Source organism: Chiloscyllium punctatum, chromosome 40 (genome assembly GCF_047496795.1).
Source record: "Chiloscyllium punctatum isolate Juve2018m chromosome 40, sChiPun1.3, whole genome shotgun sequence".
Classification (NCBI taxonomy): Eukaryota; Metazoa; Chordata; class Chondrichthyes; order Orectolobiformes; family Hemiscylliidae; genus Chiloscyllium; species Chiloscyllium punctatum.
The window spans coordinates 53787664-53800251 of NC_092778.1; the positions used below are offsets into that span (position 1 = coordinate 53787664).

The following is a 12588-nucleotide window of genomic DNA, read 5'->3' on the forward strand; positions in this document are numbered from 1 at the left end:
GACATCGGACTGCTGCTTTCAATCCCAATATCAATAAGTTTCTCACACTCAGTGGAAGTGAGGGTGCAGGGAACAGATGAGGAGTGATTGAAGGAGATGGTCGGGAGTGGAGAAAAGAAGCTTTGCGTGCTGGCTAATTCAATGCTTTTTCTTAAGGTTCAAGAAATTGCTTTTCGATGTTACAGGGCATGTTCCTTCATTACAAAAAGCTGTTTGGTTTGTTTTATTCCTTTAAGGAAACAAAACTCTTACTCAGGATTAAAACACGTACAGTCTCGCTCTGGCCATATCCTTCATAGATGTCTAAGCCTGTCTCTTCTTTCCATTTGGCCATTACTTCAGGGCTGCTGGACTCACCACCAGTCACACAGTGCTGGAGGCTTCTGAACCTGTAACTAAATTTGAAAAACAGTGAAGCCACAAATGATACCGTAACTGTTTAGCACTGACCTTGTTGTATGTTGAGAGAAATTCCCATTATACCATGTATTGAAACCCAAAGTTAAAATACTGCTTTTTTAAAGAACGTTAAAAATATATTCAGGCCATTGTAGATTAAGCTACATTTATATTTGATATTTTGGAAACTTGTTGGCTTAAGTCAAAAAGTTAACTAGGCAAAAGTGAGGACTGCAGATGCTGGACATCAAAGATTAGATCAGAGTGGTGCTGGAAAAGCACAGCAGGTCAGGCAGCATCCGCGGAACAGGAAAATCGGCGTTTCAGGCAAAAACCTTTCCTGATGAAGGGCTTTTGCCTGAAACATTGATTTTCCTGCTCCTCGGATGCTGCCTGACCTGCTGTGCTTTTCCAGCACCACTCTGATCTAAAGACTTGAGTCAAAACTTTGCCCGTCTGTGATTCCTTTGGGCCTGTCTTCTGACCCATATTTTTGCCCACTGGAAGATCCCACAGTGCATGAAGCAAAAGAAACTTCACAGACAGCAGCTTGGAGAAGACATCATAGAAGACTCACCGTCTTTTTACAGGATGAGTTGTTGCATTCCAACAGTTAGAGAGTTTAAATGTCCCACAGCCTCCTGAGAAGCTAAGGAGAGAACCTAAGTGTGTATCGTAATTGTATAGCATGAGTAGTTGAAGGATTAAAGGTGGCTGAGAGATAAGGGTGGAAATGGGTGAGGGGCAAGGGTGCTATTTGGGTAGAAGGGTAGGGTGGTAGATGGTGGTTTCAGGATTAGAGATAAGATTGGAAGGTGATAATCGGGTAATGGTGGTAAATCAGGTTGAGGTGGATAGGTTAGGGTAGGCATTGGAAGATTAAGAGTGCTAGTCCAATGGTGGGCAGTCTGGTTGGTTCAGGTGAGAGGTTTGACAAGGGGTAGGGCATTTGAAGGGTCAATGCTGGTTTGCCCGGTTAAGGGGGAATTGGGTTGGGCAGGAGACAGGGTAATTTTGGGTAGGGCATTTTGTGGGAGTCAGGAAAAGTAATCGGGGACTGGTTGATAAGAATTGGGAGGTTGGTGGGCAAGTTTCTTGAGGCATTGGTGTCAGTGGAGAGTCAGAGGATTCAGTTGTATAATTACACAGAAGTTAGGATTGTGATTTTTCCATCTAACATTTCCTGCATAACTATCCAGGTAAGTCAGTTAGAACCCTCTATCCAGTCTCCAAATCTAACTCAGATTTCTGAGGCTTCCGAACACAGATAATTGTCTATTGGAAGTTTGAATTTCAAACCTGGACAGTTCTCATTTCTTAAAAATAGGAACATTCAAATTGAAAGTGGCTCAAGTAAGATATCTAGAGAATCAATTCAGAACATAGAAATTCAGATTACAAAAGAGAATCAAATTAGATCAGTGATATTGCATTATTTTTGAATGAATCCCTGGAAAAGCGCAGGAGGTCAGGCAGCATCCAAGGAACAGGAGAATCGACGTTTCGGGCATCAGCCCTTCTTCAGGAATCCTGAAGAAGGCTGATGCCCGAAACGTCGATTCTCCTGTTCCTTGGATGCTGCCTGACCTGCTGCGCTTTTCCAGCAACACATTTTCAGCTCTGATCTCCAGCATCTGCAGTCCTCACTTTCTCCTAGAATGAGTCCCTTCCCGGTTTCTAAGTTTGAATCAATTTCTGTTGTTGAAATGAAGAATTAAAGAACGTGCGAGCAATGATTACATAGTTCAAGTTTTTGTTCAGTCCTTTACTAATATGCATGAATAAACTGCAATAAAGGTGTTAAAAAGGCACAGTAATTTGGAGAGTATGTATCTGAGGAAACAAATATTATTAACGATGATGTGGGAATTAGTGAAGAGAAAGGGACATTGTGCCAGATTGGGAAGGAGGTGTGAATGGTCCGAAGGAGTCTTGTGCATGAATGCAGACAACAGCGTGTTTTTTTGCATGGTTGTTATACATGCTCTGCCAAAATGGATGTGAAACAAAGAACGATCAGAAATTTAATACGCTACCTGGTAAGATCATTCTGTACAAGCATACGATATACAGTGGGCGGACAACAGAGGGTTGTTATTGGAAACTTGGATAAAACCTAGGAAAGGATCATTTCACAATCAATTATCATCTCAAAGCCAAATGCAATAATAAATAGCAATCTTCAAAGAACATCAGGAATGTTCTGGATTCCACACATAACCATAGTTGCCAGTACACAGTGAAAAATAAACCTTCCCACATTTTAAAAAAACCCACATGATATCCAGTACAACCTTCCTGTCACTGTACCAGAAATGCTTTTTTTTGATTTGGAAAGACTTGGTTCCCACCATTCCTCACAGTCACACCAAAAATGGACAAAAGTGCAGACCTGTTGGACGTTGGAATCAGAGTGAGTGACACTCAGCCAGATTAAAACGTAATTCCAAAAATGAATCATTTAAATGCAAAGTCTTGAAAGGATAATAAGGTAAATAATGTAATAGAAACAAAATAAAAGAAAGTTGGCAATGCAGTCCCTCTTTGAGAAACAACTAGTATCATAGAATCACAGAAACCCCACAGTGTGGAAGCAGGCCATTCAGCCCATCAAGTCCACACCGACCGTCTGAAGAGCATCCCACCCAGACCCATCTGCCTACCCTATTCTTGTAACTCCATATTTGCCACGGCTAACCCACTTAGCCTGCATATTCCTGGTCACTATGGGCAATTTAGCATGGCCAATCCACCTAACCTGCACAACTTTGGACTGTGGCAGGAAACTGGAGCAAACCCAGACAGACACAAGGAGAATGTGCAAACTTCACACAGTTGGCCAAGGGCGGAATCAGGGGTAAACCCGGGGCCTTGGTGCTGTGCATTGCAAATTAATGTACATACTTAATAGTTTTACAGTTCTTATTCCTGTTAGGATCATGTGGAAATTGTAAGACTTCAATAAACAAATGTTAATAGCCTGTCCACTGAGTCCAATTTAGGAAAAATAAGAGACATCCTAAGAACAATAACCATGGTATTATTGATGAACATGGGGACAAGGAAGTTGCAAAAGCAGAAAAAAAATTATTTTGTGATGAGGTAAAATGAAAGGATATTTGTTTTGCATTTTCTGTGGAAAAGTGAGACTTACTGGGAGAGAAGCATCCAGTAACAGAGGGGAATGTGGGCTTTGTTGAAAGACAGCCTGAAGTACAAATTGTTTTGAGAGGAAAAACCAAACTTCTTGCAAGAGACTTTAGCAACAAAAGAGCTCTGGCAATTCCACATATAACACAAAGAGATGGGTGAGGCACATCATCATTAAAATGCTTCTGGCATACACATGAAATGTGATCCATCAAGCACTCTGCATTCAGACCATTCAAGGGTCATTTTCCCTATGAGTGAAAATGGAAAACTGATGATTGTTGTGGATTGACCTTCAGTTCTCCAATCTTGGAGCTGATCTGTAACCACATTAAAATGAAAATTATTTGAAACATAAATTAATCTATCATAGACTGTGTTCTGATTGATGTTGGCAGGACCTGTGGAAACTCATGAAGACAAACATTCATAGAGACAGTGTGAAACCGACCCTTGTGTCTAACTCGTCTATGCTGACCAGATATCGTAACCTAATTTAGTCTCCTTTGCTAGCATTTGGCCCATATTCCTCTAAAACCATCCTATTCATATACTCATCCAGATGCCTTGTAAATGCTGTATACACACACACACACACACACACCTCCCTTTGCATGAAAAAGTTGCCCTTAGGTCCTTTCTAAATTTTTCCCCTTTCACTCTAAACCTATCCTTTCTAGTTCTGGACTCCCCCACCTCAGGAAAAATACCTTGTCTATTTACCCTATCCATAACCTACATCATTTTGTAAAACTCTATAAGGTCACCCCTCAGCTTCCGACGCTGCAGTAAAACAGCCCCAGCCTATTAAGCCTTTCCCTATAGTTCAAATCCTCCAACCCTGGCAAAATCCTTGGACATCTTTTCTGAACCTTTTCAAGTTTCACAACATCCTTCCAAAGCAGAGACACCAGAATTACACACAATATTTCAAAAGTGGCCGAACCAATGTCCTGTACAGCCACAAAATGACCTCCCAACTCCTATACTCAGTGCTCTGACCAACAAAGGAAAGCATAGCAAACATCTTCGTCACTATCCTAACGACCTGCAACTCCACTTTCAAGGAACCATGAACTGCACTGCAACGTCTCTTTGCTCAGCAATGCTCCCCAGGACCTTACCATTAAATGTATAAGTCCTGCCCTGATTTGCCTTTCCAAAATGCAACACATTTATCTAAATTAAACACCATCTGCCTCTCCTCGGCCCATTGGCCCATCTGATCTCACCAATTTTGGTGTTATCTGCAAACTTACTAACGATACCTCCTATATTCATATCCAAATAATTTATATAACTGTTGAAAAGCAGTAGACCCAGCACCGATCCTTGTGGCACACTGCTATGCACAGGCCTCCAGTCTGAAAAGCAGCCCTCCACCACCACTACCCTCTGTCTTCTACTTTCAAGTTAATTCTGTATCCAAAGTCTAGTTCTCCCTGTTTTCCATGAGATTTAACCTTGCTCACCTGTGTTCCATGAAGATCGTTATTGTACACCTCATTGAAGTCCATATAGATCACGTCCACCGCTCTGCCCACATCAATCCTCTTTGTTACTTCTTCAAAACACTTAATCAAATTTGTGAGACATGATTTCCCAGGCTCAAAGCCATGTTGACTATCCCTAATCTGTCCCCGCCTTTCCAAATACGTGTAAATCCTGTCTCTCAGGATTCCCTCCAACAACTTGCCCACCACCGATGTCAGGCTCACAGGTCTATAGTTCCCCAACATTTCCTTACCACCTTTCATAAATAATGGCATCACGTTTGCAAACCTCCAGTCTTCTGGCACTTCACCTGTGACTATCGATGACACAAATATCTCAGCAAGGCGTTCAGCAATCACTTCCCTAGCTTCACACAGAGTTCTAGAGTACACCTGATCAGGTCCTGGGGATTTATTCAACTTTATGTGTGTTAAGACATCCAGCACCTCCTCCTCTGTAATATGGACATTTTTCAAGATGTCACCATCTATTTCCCCACATTCTATATCTATCCACATCCTTCTCCACAGTAAACACTGATGCAAAACCTTGTTAGGTATCTCCCCCATCTCCTTTCGTTCCAGGCATAGGTTGGCTTGCTGATCTTTATAGTGCCCTATTTTCTCCCTAGTTGCCCTTTTGTCCTTAATGTATTTGTAGCATCCCTTTGGATTCTCCTTAACCCTATTTGCCAAAGCTATCTCATGTCCATTTTTGCCCTCCTGATTTCCCTTTTAGGTATACTCCTACTGCCTTTATCCTCTTCTAAGGATTCGCTTGATCTCTGCTGCCTATACTTGATATATGCTTCCTTCGTTTTCTTAACCAAACCCTCAATTTCTCTAGTCATTCAACATTTCCTACACTTACCAGACTTGCCTTTCACCCTAACAGGAATATACTGTCTCTGAACTCCCATTATCTCATTTTTGAAGGCTTCCCATTTTCCATCCATCTCTTTACCTGAGAACATTTGCCCCCATTCAACTTTAGAAAGTTCTTGCCTAATACCGCCAAAATTGGCCTTCCTCCAATTTGGAACTTCAACTTTTAAACCCGGTCTATCCTTTTCCATCACTATTTTAAAACCAATAGAATTATGGTCACTGGCCCCATAGTGTTCCCTGCTGACAACTCAGTCACTTGCCATGCCCTTATTTCCCAAGGGTAGGTCAGGTTTTGCACCTTCTCTAATAGGTACATCCACATACTGAATCAGAAAATTTTCTTGTACACACTTAACAAATTCCTGTCCATCGAATCCCTTAACACTATGGCAGTCCCAGTGAATGTTTGGAAAATTAAAAATCCCATACCATTACCAACCTATTAGTCTTACAGATAACTGAAATTTTACAAATCAGTTTCTCAATTTCCCGATGGCTATTATGGGGTTGAGAATTCAATCCTAATAAAGTGATCATCCCTTTCTCATTTCTCAGTTCCATCCAAATAACTTCTGTGCATGTATTCCCAGGAATATCTTCTCTAAGTACAGCCACAATGCTATCTCTTATCAAATGCACGCTCCCCCCCCACCCCGGGCCTCCTCTTCTCTCTTGCCTCCCTTTGTCCTTCCTGTAGCATTTGTATCCTGGAACATTAAGTTGCCAGTCCTGTCCATCCCTGAGCCATGTTTCTGTAATTGCAATGATACCCCAGTCCCATGTTCCTAACCATGCCCTGAGTTCATATGACTTCACTGTTAGGTCTGTTGCATTCAAATAAATACAGTTTAATTTATCAGTCCGACCCTGTTCTCTGCTTTGTCCCTGTCTGACCTGACTGTTTGATTTGCTCCTTTTCCTAACTGTAGCAGTCTCAGATTGATCTCTTTCCTCACTATCTCCCTGGGTCCCATCTTGGAAATGACTGCCAGACTACTCAGACCCCTTTGCATCATGGTAGCCCACAAACCCAACAATACACTAAAACAGCAGCTAATGAAGTTGAAAGGTCCTATCAGACAATGAGCAAAACTAATGTCATTTACAAAATACCGTGCAAGGACTGTAACAAACACTACAAAGGACAAAAGGGCATAAAACTAGCCACCAGGATACATGAACACCAACTAGCCACAAATGACATGACCTCTCTCACTAGTATCCGTGCATACAGATAAGGAAGGACACCACTTTGACTGGGACAACACATCCACCGGGGACAAGCCATACAAAGATATGCACGAGAATTTTTAGAAGCATGGCATTCCAACCGGAACTCTATCAACAAACATATTGAGTTAGACCCCATCCACCACCCCCTAAGAAAAGGAACAGGAAGTGACTTCACCACAGGAAATAAAACCACACAGGAAATGACATCACCAACCCAAAGAAACCCAAACTTATAAATAGAAAGCAGGAATTTTCAGCATGGTTTCACCTGAGGCCCACTGAAGATGTTACCTAGTAGGGTGATGAAACGTTTGGAAATGAACCTTCCAGCTCCTACATCCAAAACCTCAACCTGAGCTACAAATCTTCTCTAAACTCACTAAGAACTATGCACTTATCTGTTCCTGTGCTGTGAGCTCTCCCACACAGGTTCCTCCAAGGTCAGCTGTGAATTTCACTGTTTGTTAATTTTTCCTAGATGCACTCCAATGTCCAGAGATACTTGAACTGAAACAGCAAGGGCAGTAACTGTGCAGATTCACGCTGTGAGAAAGTGAGGACTGCAGATCAGAATGAAAAATTGTGGTGCTGCAAAAGCACAGCTGATCAGGCAGCATCCAAGGAGCAGGAGAGTGAACATTTCAGGCATAAACCCTTCATCAGCTCTTCATTGCAGATTCTCTACTGTATCATGCTACTTTCTCTGACCATGTGATTGCTGCCTTTGTCTGTCCTCCTCCTTTTAAAGTGCCATTGTTTTGATCTTTCTCCCTCCCAAAGTTCCAAAACAATGCAACAGCATACAAAACAGTAATTGCTGCTTCTGGAATTCAAGGAAATCACCTCTAATACCTAAAATACCTCAAAAAAGGAGCAGCTCTTACTGATCTCCATCTTGGATTACCCAGAATATATAATGCAGAAAATCAATGTCAACGGACATATTTCAAACCTCAGCCACTTAATAATTGACTAGAAATTTGGTGTAGTCAAAAATAACCCAATGTGTTATATTCACTGAGGCGTTTAGACTTTCAAAGCAGGCTTTTGCTTGTGATTAATTTGTGATAATTTGTGATTAGTCAATTGGAATAAATCATTTAAAATATATTTTTTGCCTGAAGTATGAGTTCGTATTAATGTGCTGTGCTTTTATTACGATTGCCATACCATGGAAGTGAATAGAAAGTATACATTGGATACAGTTTATTCCACAGCTCATGTGTTTATAAAACTGGACTCAACACTAATAATCACAATTTACTGAAAAAGGACAGCAACTGTTCACTTACTTCTAACATGGTTTTGGGATCAAACCGTGGCATCTGATGGACAAAAGTACACGCTCCTTGAATCCAAGGTGAAAAGAAGCTGTTCCATGCAGACTTAACCCAGCCAGTGTCTGAGCTACACCACACCACATCAGAGGCAGTAAGATCCAACCAGTACCTGGTAGAGCGCATTATCATAATCAGTTTTCTGTCCCGCTGCCTTATAACCGCTTATAAACTACTTTTGGAAGACTAGCTAATGCTGAATTTCCAGACAAAATTAAACCCTTTTAATAGTAAAATTCCTGTCAATTGAAATACCTGAAGCAAAGTACCCCAATAGCATTGTGAGTATTCTGTAGCATAGCACTACAGTACTGATTATAATAAATTACAGACCATTGACAAGGCTGCTTGCTCCAAGTGTCATTGAATGAATGGGAGAAGGGAGAAATTGTGGAAGGAGTTTAATAAAAAACAATGAAGAGTACTGTAATCCTTTATCTCCATTTTAGCTTCCTTGACTCCTGCTAAAACAGTCAGAAGACTCTGGCTTGACTGGTTGATTCCACAGGGTAAAAACAATGACTGCAGCTGCTGGAAACCAGATTCTGGATTAGTGGTGCTGGAAGAGCACAGCAGTTCAGGCAGCATCCGAGGAGCAGTAAAATCGACGTTTCATGCAAAAGCTCTTCATCAGGAATACAGGCAGAGAGCCTGAAGGGTGGGGAGATAAATGAGATTCCACAATCAAATAGCTATAGAATGTGCCTTACCCTGTGACGTCTTCCTTAACAATCTCTGGAGACTTGTGACTATCCCATGTGCTAGTTTGTGCAAAAGTCTGACATCGTCATTCTCACAAAATAATATCTTAGAGCTAATGTCCCAGGTACCATCATTAACGTCCCTGAGTATGTCCTGTCTTATTGCCAGGTTAGACCCAGCAGAAATGATGGCACAGGATTTTAAAATGAGGTGGTCATTGTCTTGAGATAATAGCTCTGAACTGCATGAGGTCTTGTAGCATCAGACCAAAACGTGAATGAGGAAATTTCTTTACAGCCCCCCCTTCCACTAATGAATCATAACTCTTCCATATATGGGAAGCACTTTAGGGTGGCACAAGCACAGAGTGGGCAGGGGATTTCAATGTTACTCTTGAAGGGTGGCTTAGTCATTTCATTCCTGAACAAGCTGTCTAAGTACTGGGTGTGTGGCATTTGATGCACAAAACCAACAAGAGGAATAATCTATTAGACAGCGTCTAATATTCCAGTCTATTATTGCAAATTTTCCTATCACAGACCACATCTGTCCATGGCAGTATAGATTGGACTGACCACCACACAGTTCTTGTGAAGCTGAAGTCCCAACTTCTCATTGAGAATATCCTCCATCACATTGTGTGGCGTTGTCATTGTGCTAAATAAGATGGATTTGGAATAGATCTAGCAACCCAAAACTGGGCTCCCATGAGGTTCTGTGGACCATCAGTTCCAATAAAACTGCAAACTCCCAGTCCAGCATATCCCTCATTCTACCATTAGCATCAAGCCAATGGATTCAAATGAAGCGAACAGGAGGCCTTACCTGGAGCAGTAACAGACATAGCCCAAGAGGAAGTGCAGGCCAATAGGCCTAATGGCCTCCCTATGCTTTGAAATAACTCTGTAATTCATAACAATTCTATGAGATGCCAGCCTGGTTAATCTCCAACACAGGATTGTGTCCATGCCAAACAGTGGAATCAGGTTACAATAGACAGAACTAAGTGATCCCACAACCAAGAGATCAGATCAAAGCTCTGACACTTGCCCATCCATGCTTGAATGGTGGTGGACAGTTAAATAACTACCCAGAGGAGGTAGCTTCACAAACATCCCCATCCTCAATGAAAGGGAAGTCCATCATAACCATGTACATGACAAGTTGGAAGCATTTGCAGCCATTTTCAGGCAGAAATGCCAAATGGATGATTCACCTTAGCTTCCTCCTGCGGTCCCCAAGCATCACAGATATGATTCTTTGGCCATTTCTATTCACTCCTCAGGAAATCAAGAAACAGCTAAAGGAACTAGACACTGCAAAAACTATGGTCTCTGAGAACATTCTGACAATAATATTCTGCGTGCCGTTGCACTAGGGGATTGGTGATAGCTCAGTTGGCTGGACAGCGGCATTGGGATGGGTTCAGTTTCTGCACCAGCTGAGGTTTCCATGAAGGATTCTCCTTCTCAACCTCTCCCCTCATCTGAGGTGTGGTGATCCTCAGGTTCAACCACTATCATCACTCTGTAATGAGAAAGCATTCTGAAGATCTGGTAAAGCTATGGTGGCTTTACCTTTAGTAATATTTAGTCCTGGAAGACAATCTTAGAAGAAAAATAAATAGTAAACGCAACACTTACAACATTTGTGATTGATATTTTCGGCTTAATCTTGTAAAATGCTTTGCAAAATATTTTGTTCTTAGCTCCAGATCTATCATTACCAACATTTCACACATACTTCAAATTTATGCATGAAATAGTTCTCTGACCTTCCATTTACTGTGTGGCCTATTCCATAACTGCAGTGGGTATGAAGGGCCATTTTTGGAGCTCCTGTCGATCCACTGGTGAAGAAAATGGCCATCGGGTCCAAACTCTTGGTGTTTACACATTTGTGGTCATCCGATGCGTTTCTTAGGAGATAGAATTAAGACCCTTGACAATTATTTGCATTTTCTTTTTCAAAGGGATACTTATAATTATTTTAAAGCAACTTGTATTCTCATAGTTTAAAAATCACAGAACACCAGGCATTAGTCCAACAGATTTAATTGAAGACCTGTTCCTGTTGGACTATAACCTGGTGTTGTGTGATTTTTAACTTTGTCCACCCCAGTCCAACACCAGCTCCTCCAAACCTTGTATTCTCATGCATTTAAAAATGGCATCAAAGGTTATTTAAGTCTATTTGGGAATTGTTTTGTCTGAACACTGTAAATAATTACCAATATGTTATTTTGTCTTATTAATCAATCAACACCACATGCCCTTTGTGTTGCAATTTTTTTATCTGAGAAAAACAGACAAAGGCAAGGACTCAAATTTTAAAGAAAAAAGATATGATGGCTTTTTGATTCATTTAATGAAGTCTGGAAAATAATTACAAGTCAATTTATTTAAGTAAGGCAAGAGGACATATTGATATAGAAAAGAACTTTGTCTCGTAGCACTAAGATTACTGGTGATACTTTCAACTAAGACAAGGCTTCCCAATTTAGGGCTCAGGACCCCAAATAGGGTTGTGAGCTCTGAGGTAATAAGACCCACTATAGACTACTGACTGGGTTACCTGGACTACACCTCCTCCCATTAAGTTATCCCTTATTCCCAATTCCTCCACCTCCACCGCATCTGCTCCCAGGAGGTCCAGTTCCACCACAGAACACACCAGATGGCCTCCTTCTTTAAAGACTACAATATCCCCTCCTATGTGGCTGATGATGCCGTCCAGCGCATCTCATCCAGTTCCCGTACCTCTGCCCTTGAACCCCACCCTTCCAACTGCAACAAAGACAGAACCCCCCCCACCCCCAGTCCTCACCTTCCACCCCACCAACCTCCATATACATCGCATCATCCTCCCTCATTTTCACGACCTACAAATGGACCCCACCACCAAAGGTATATTTTCCTCCCCACCCTTATCTGCTTTCCATAACGACTGTTCCCTCTGCGACTCTGTTATCAGGTCTAAGCCCCCCACCAACCCACTCTCCCCTCCTGGCACCTTCCCCTGCCACCACAGGAATTGCAAAACCTGTGTCCACACCTCCCAACTCACCTCCGTCCAAGGCACCAAAGGAGCCTTCCACATTGATCAGAATTTTACCTGCACTTCTATACATGTCATTTACTGTATTCATTGCTCCTGATGCAGTCTCCTCTACTCTAGGGAGACAGGACACCTACTCACACACCGTTATAGAGAACATCTTCAGGATACCTGCACCGACCAACCCCACTGCCCCATGGTCAAACACTTCAACTCCCCCTCCCACTTTGCTTGGGCATGCAGGTCTTGGGCCTCCTCCAACACCACTCCTTAACCACCCAACTCCTGGAGGAAGAACGCCTCATCTCTCGCCTTGGGGACCCTCAAAC

At 42.0% G+C, this 12588-nt stretch overlaps 1 protein-coding gene across 2 annotated transcripts in view; it reads right to left on the minus strand.

The window, feature by feature from the left end:
• Nucleotides 1-12588, minus strand: part of LOC140464622 (acyl-coenzyme A synthetase ACSM3, mitochondrial-like) — a 53510-nt gene that overhangs the window by 22801 nt on the left and 18121 nt on the right. The window contains exons 4-7 of one of the 2 annotated variants that reach the window (XM_072559933.1): nucleotides 10977-11120; nucleotides 8456-8612; nucleotides 2436-2515; nucleotides 272-395 (exon numbers count right to left, since the gene is read on the minus strand). In XM_072559933.1, coding sequence (XP_072416034.1) covers nucleotides 272-395; nucleotides 2436-2515; nucleotides 8456-8612; nucleotides 10977-11120 — 505 coding nt within the window. The remainder of the gene's footprint in view (nucleotides 1-271; nucleotides 396-2435; nucleotides 2516-8455; nucleotides 8613-10976; nucleotides 11121-12588) is intronic. The other variant, XM_072559935.1, reaches the window with a different exon arrangement.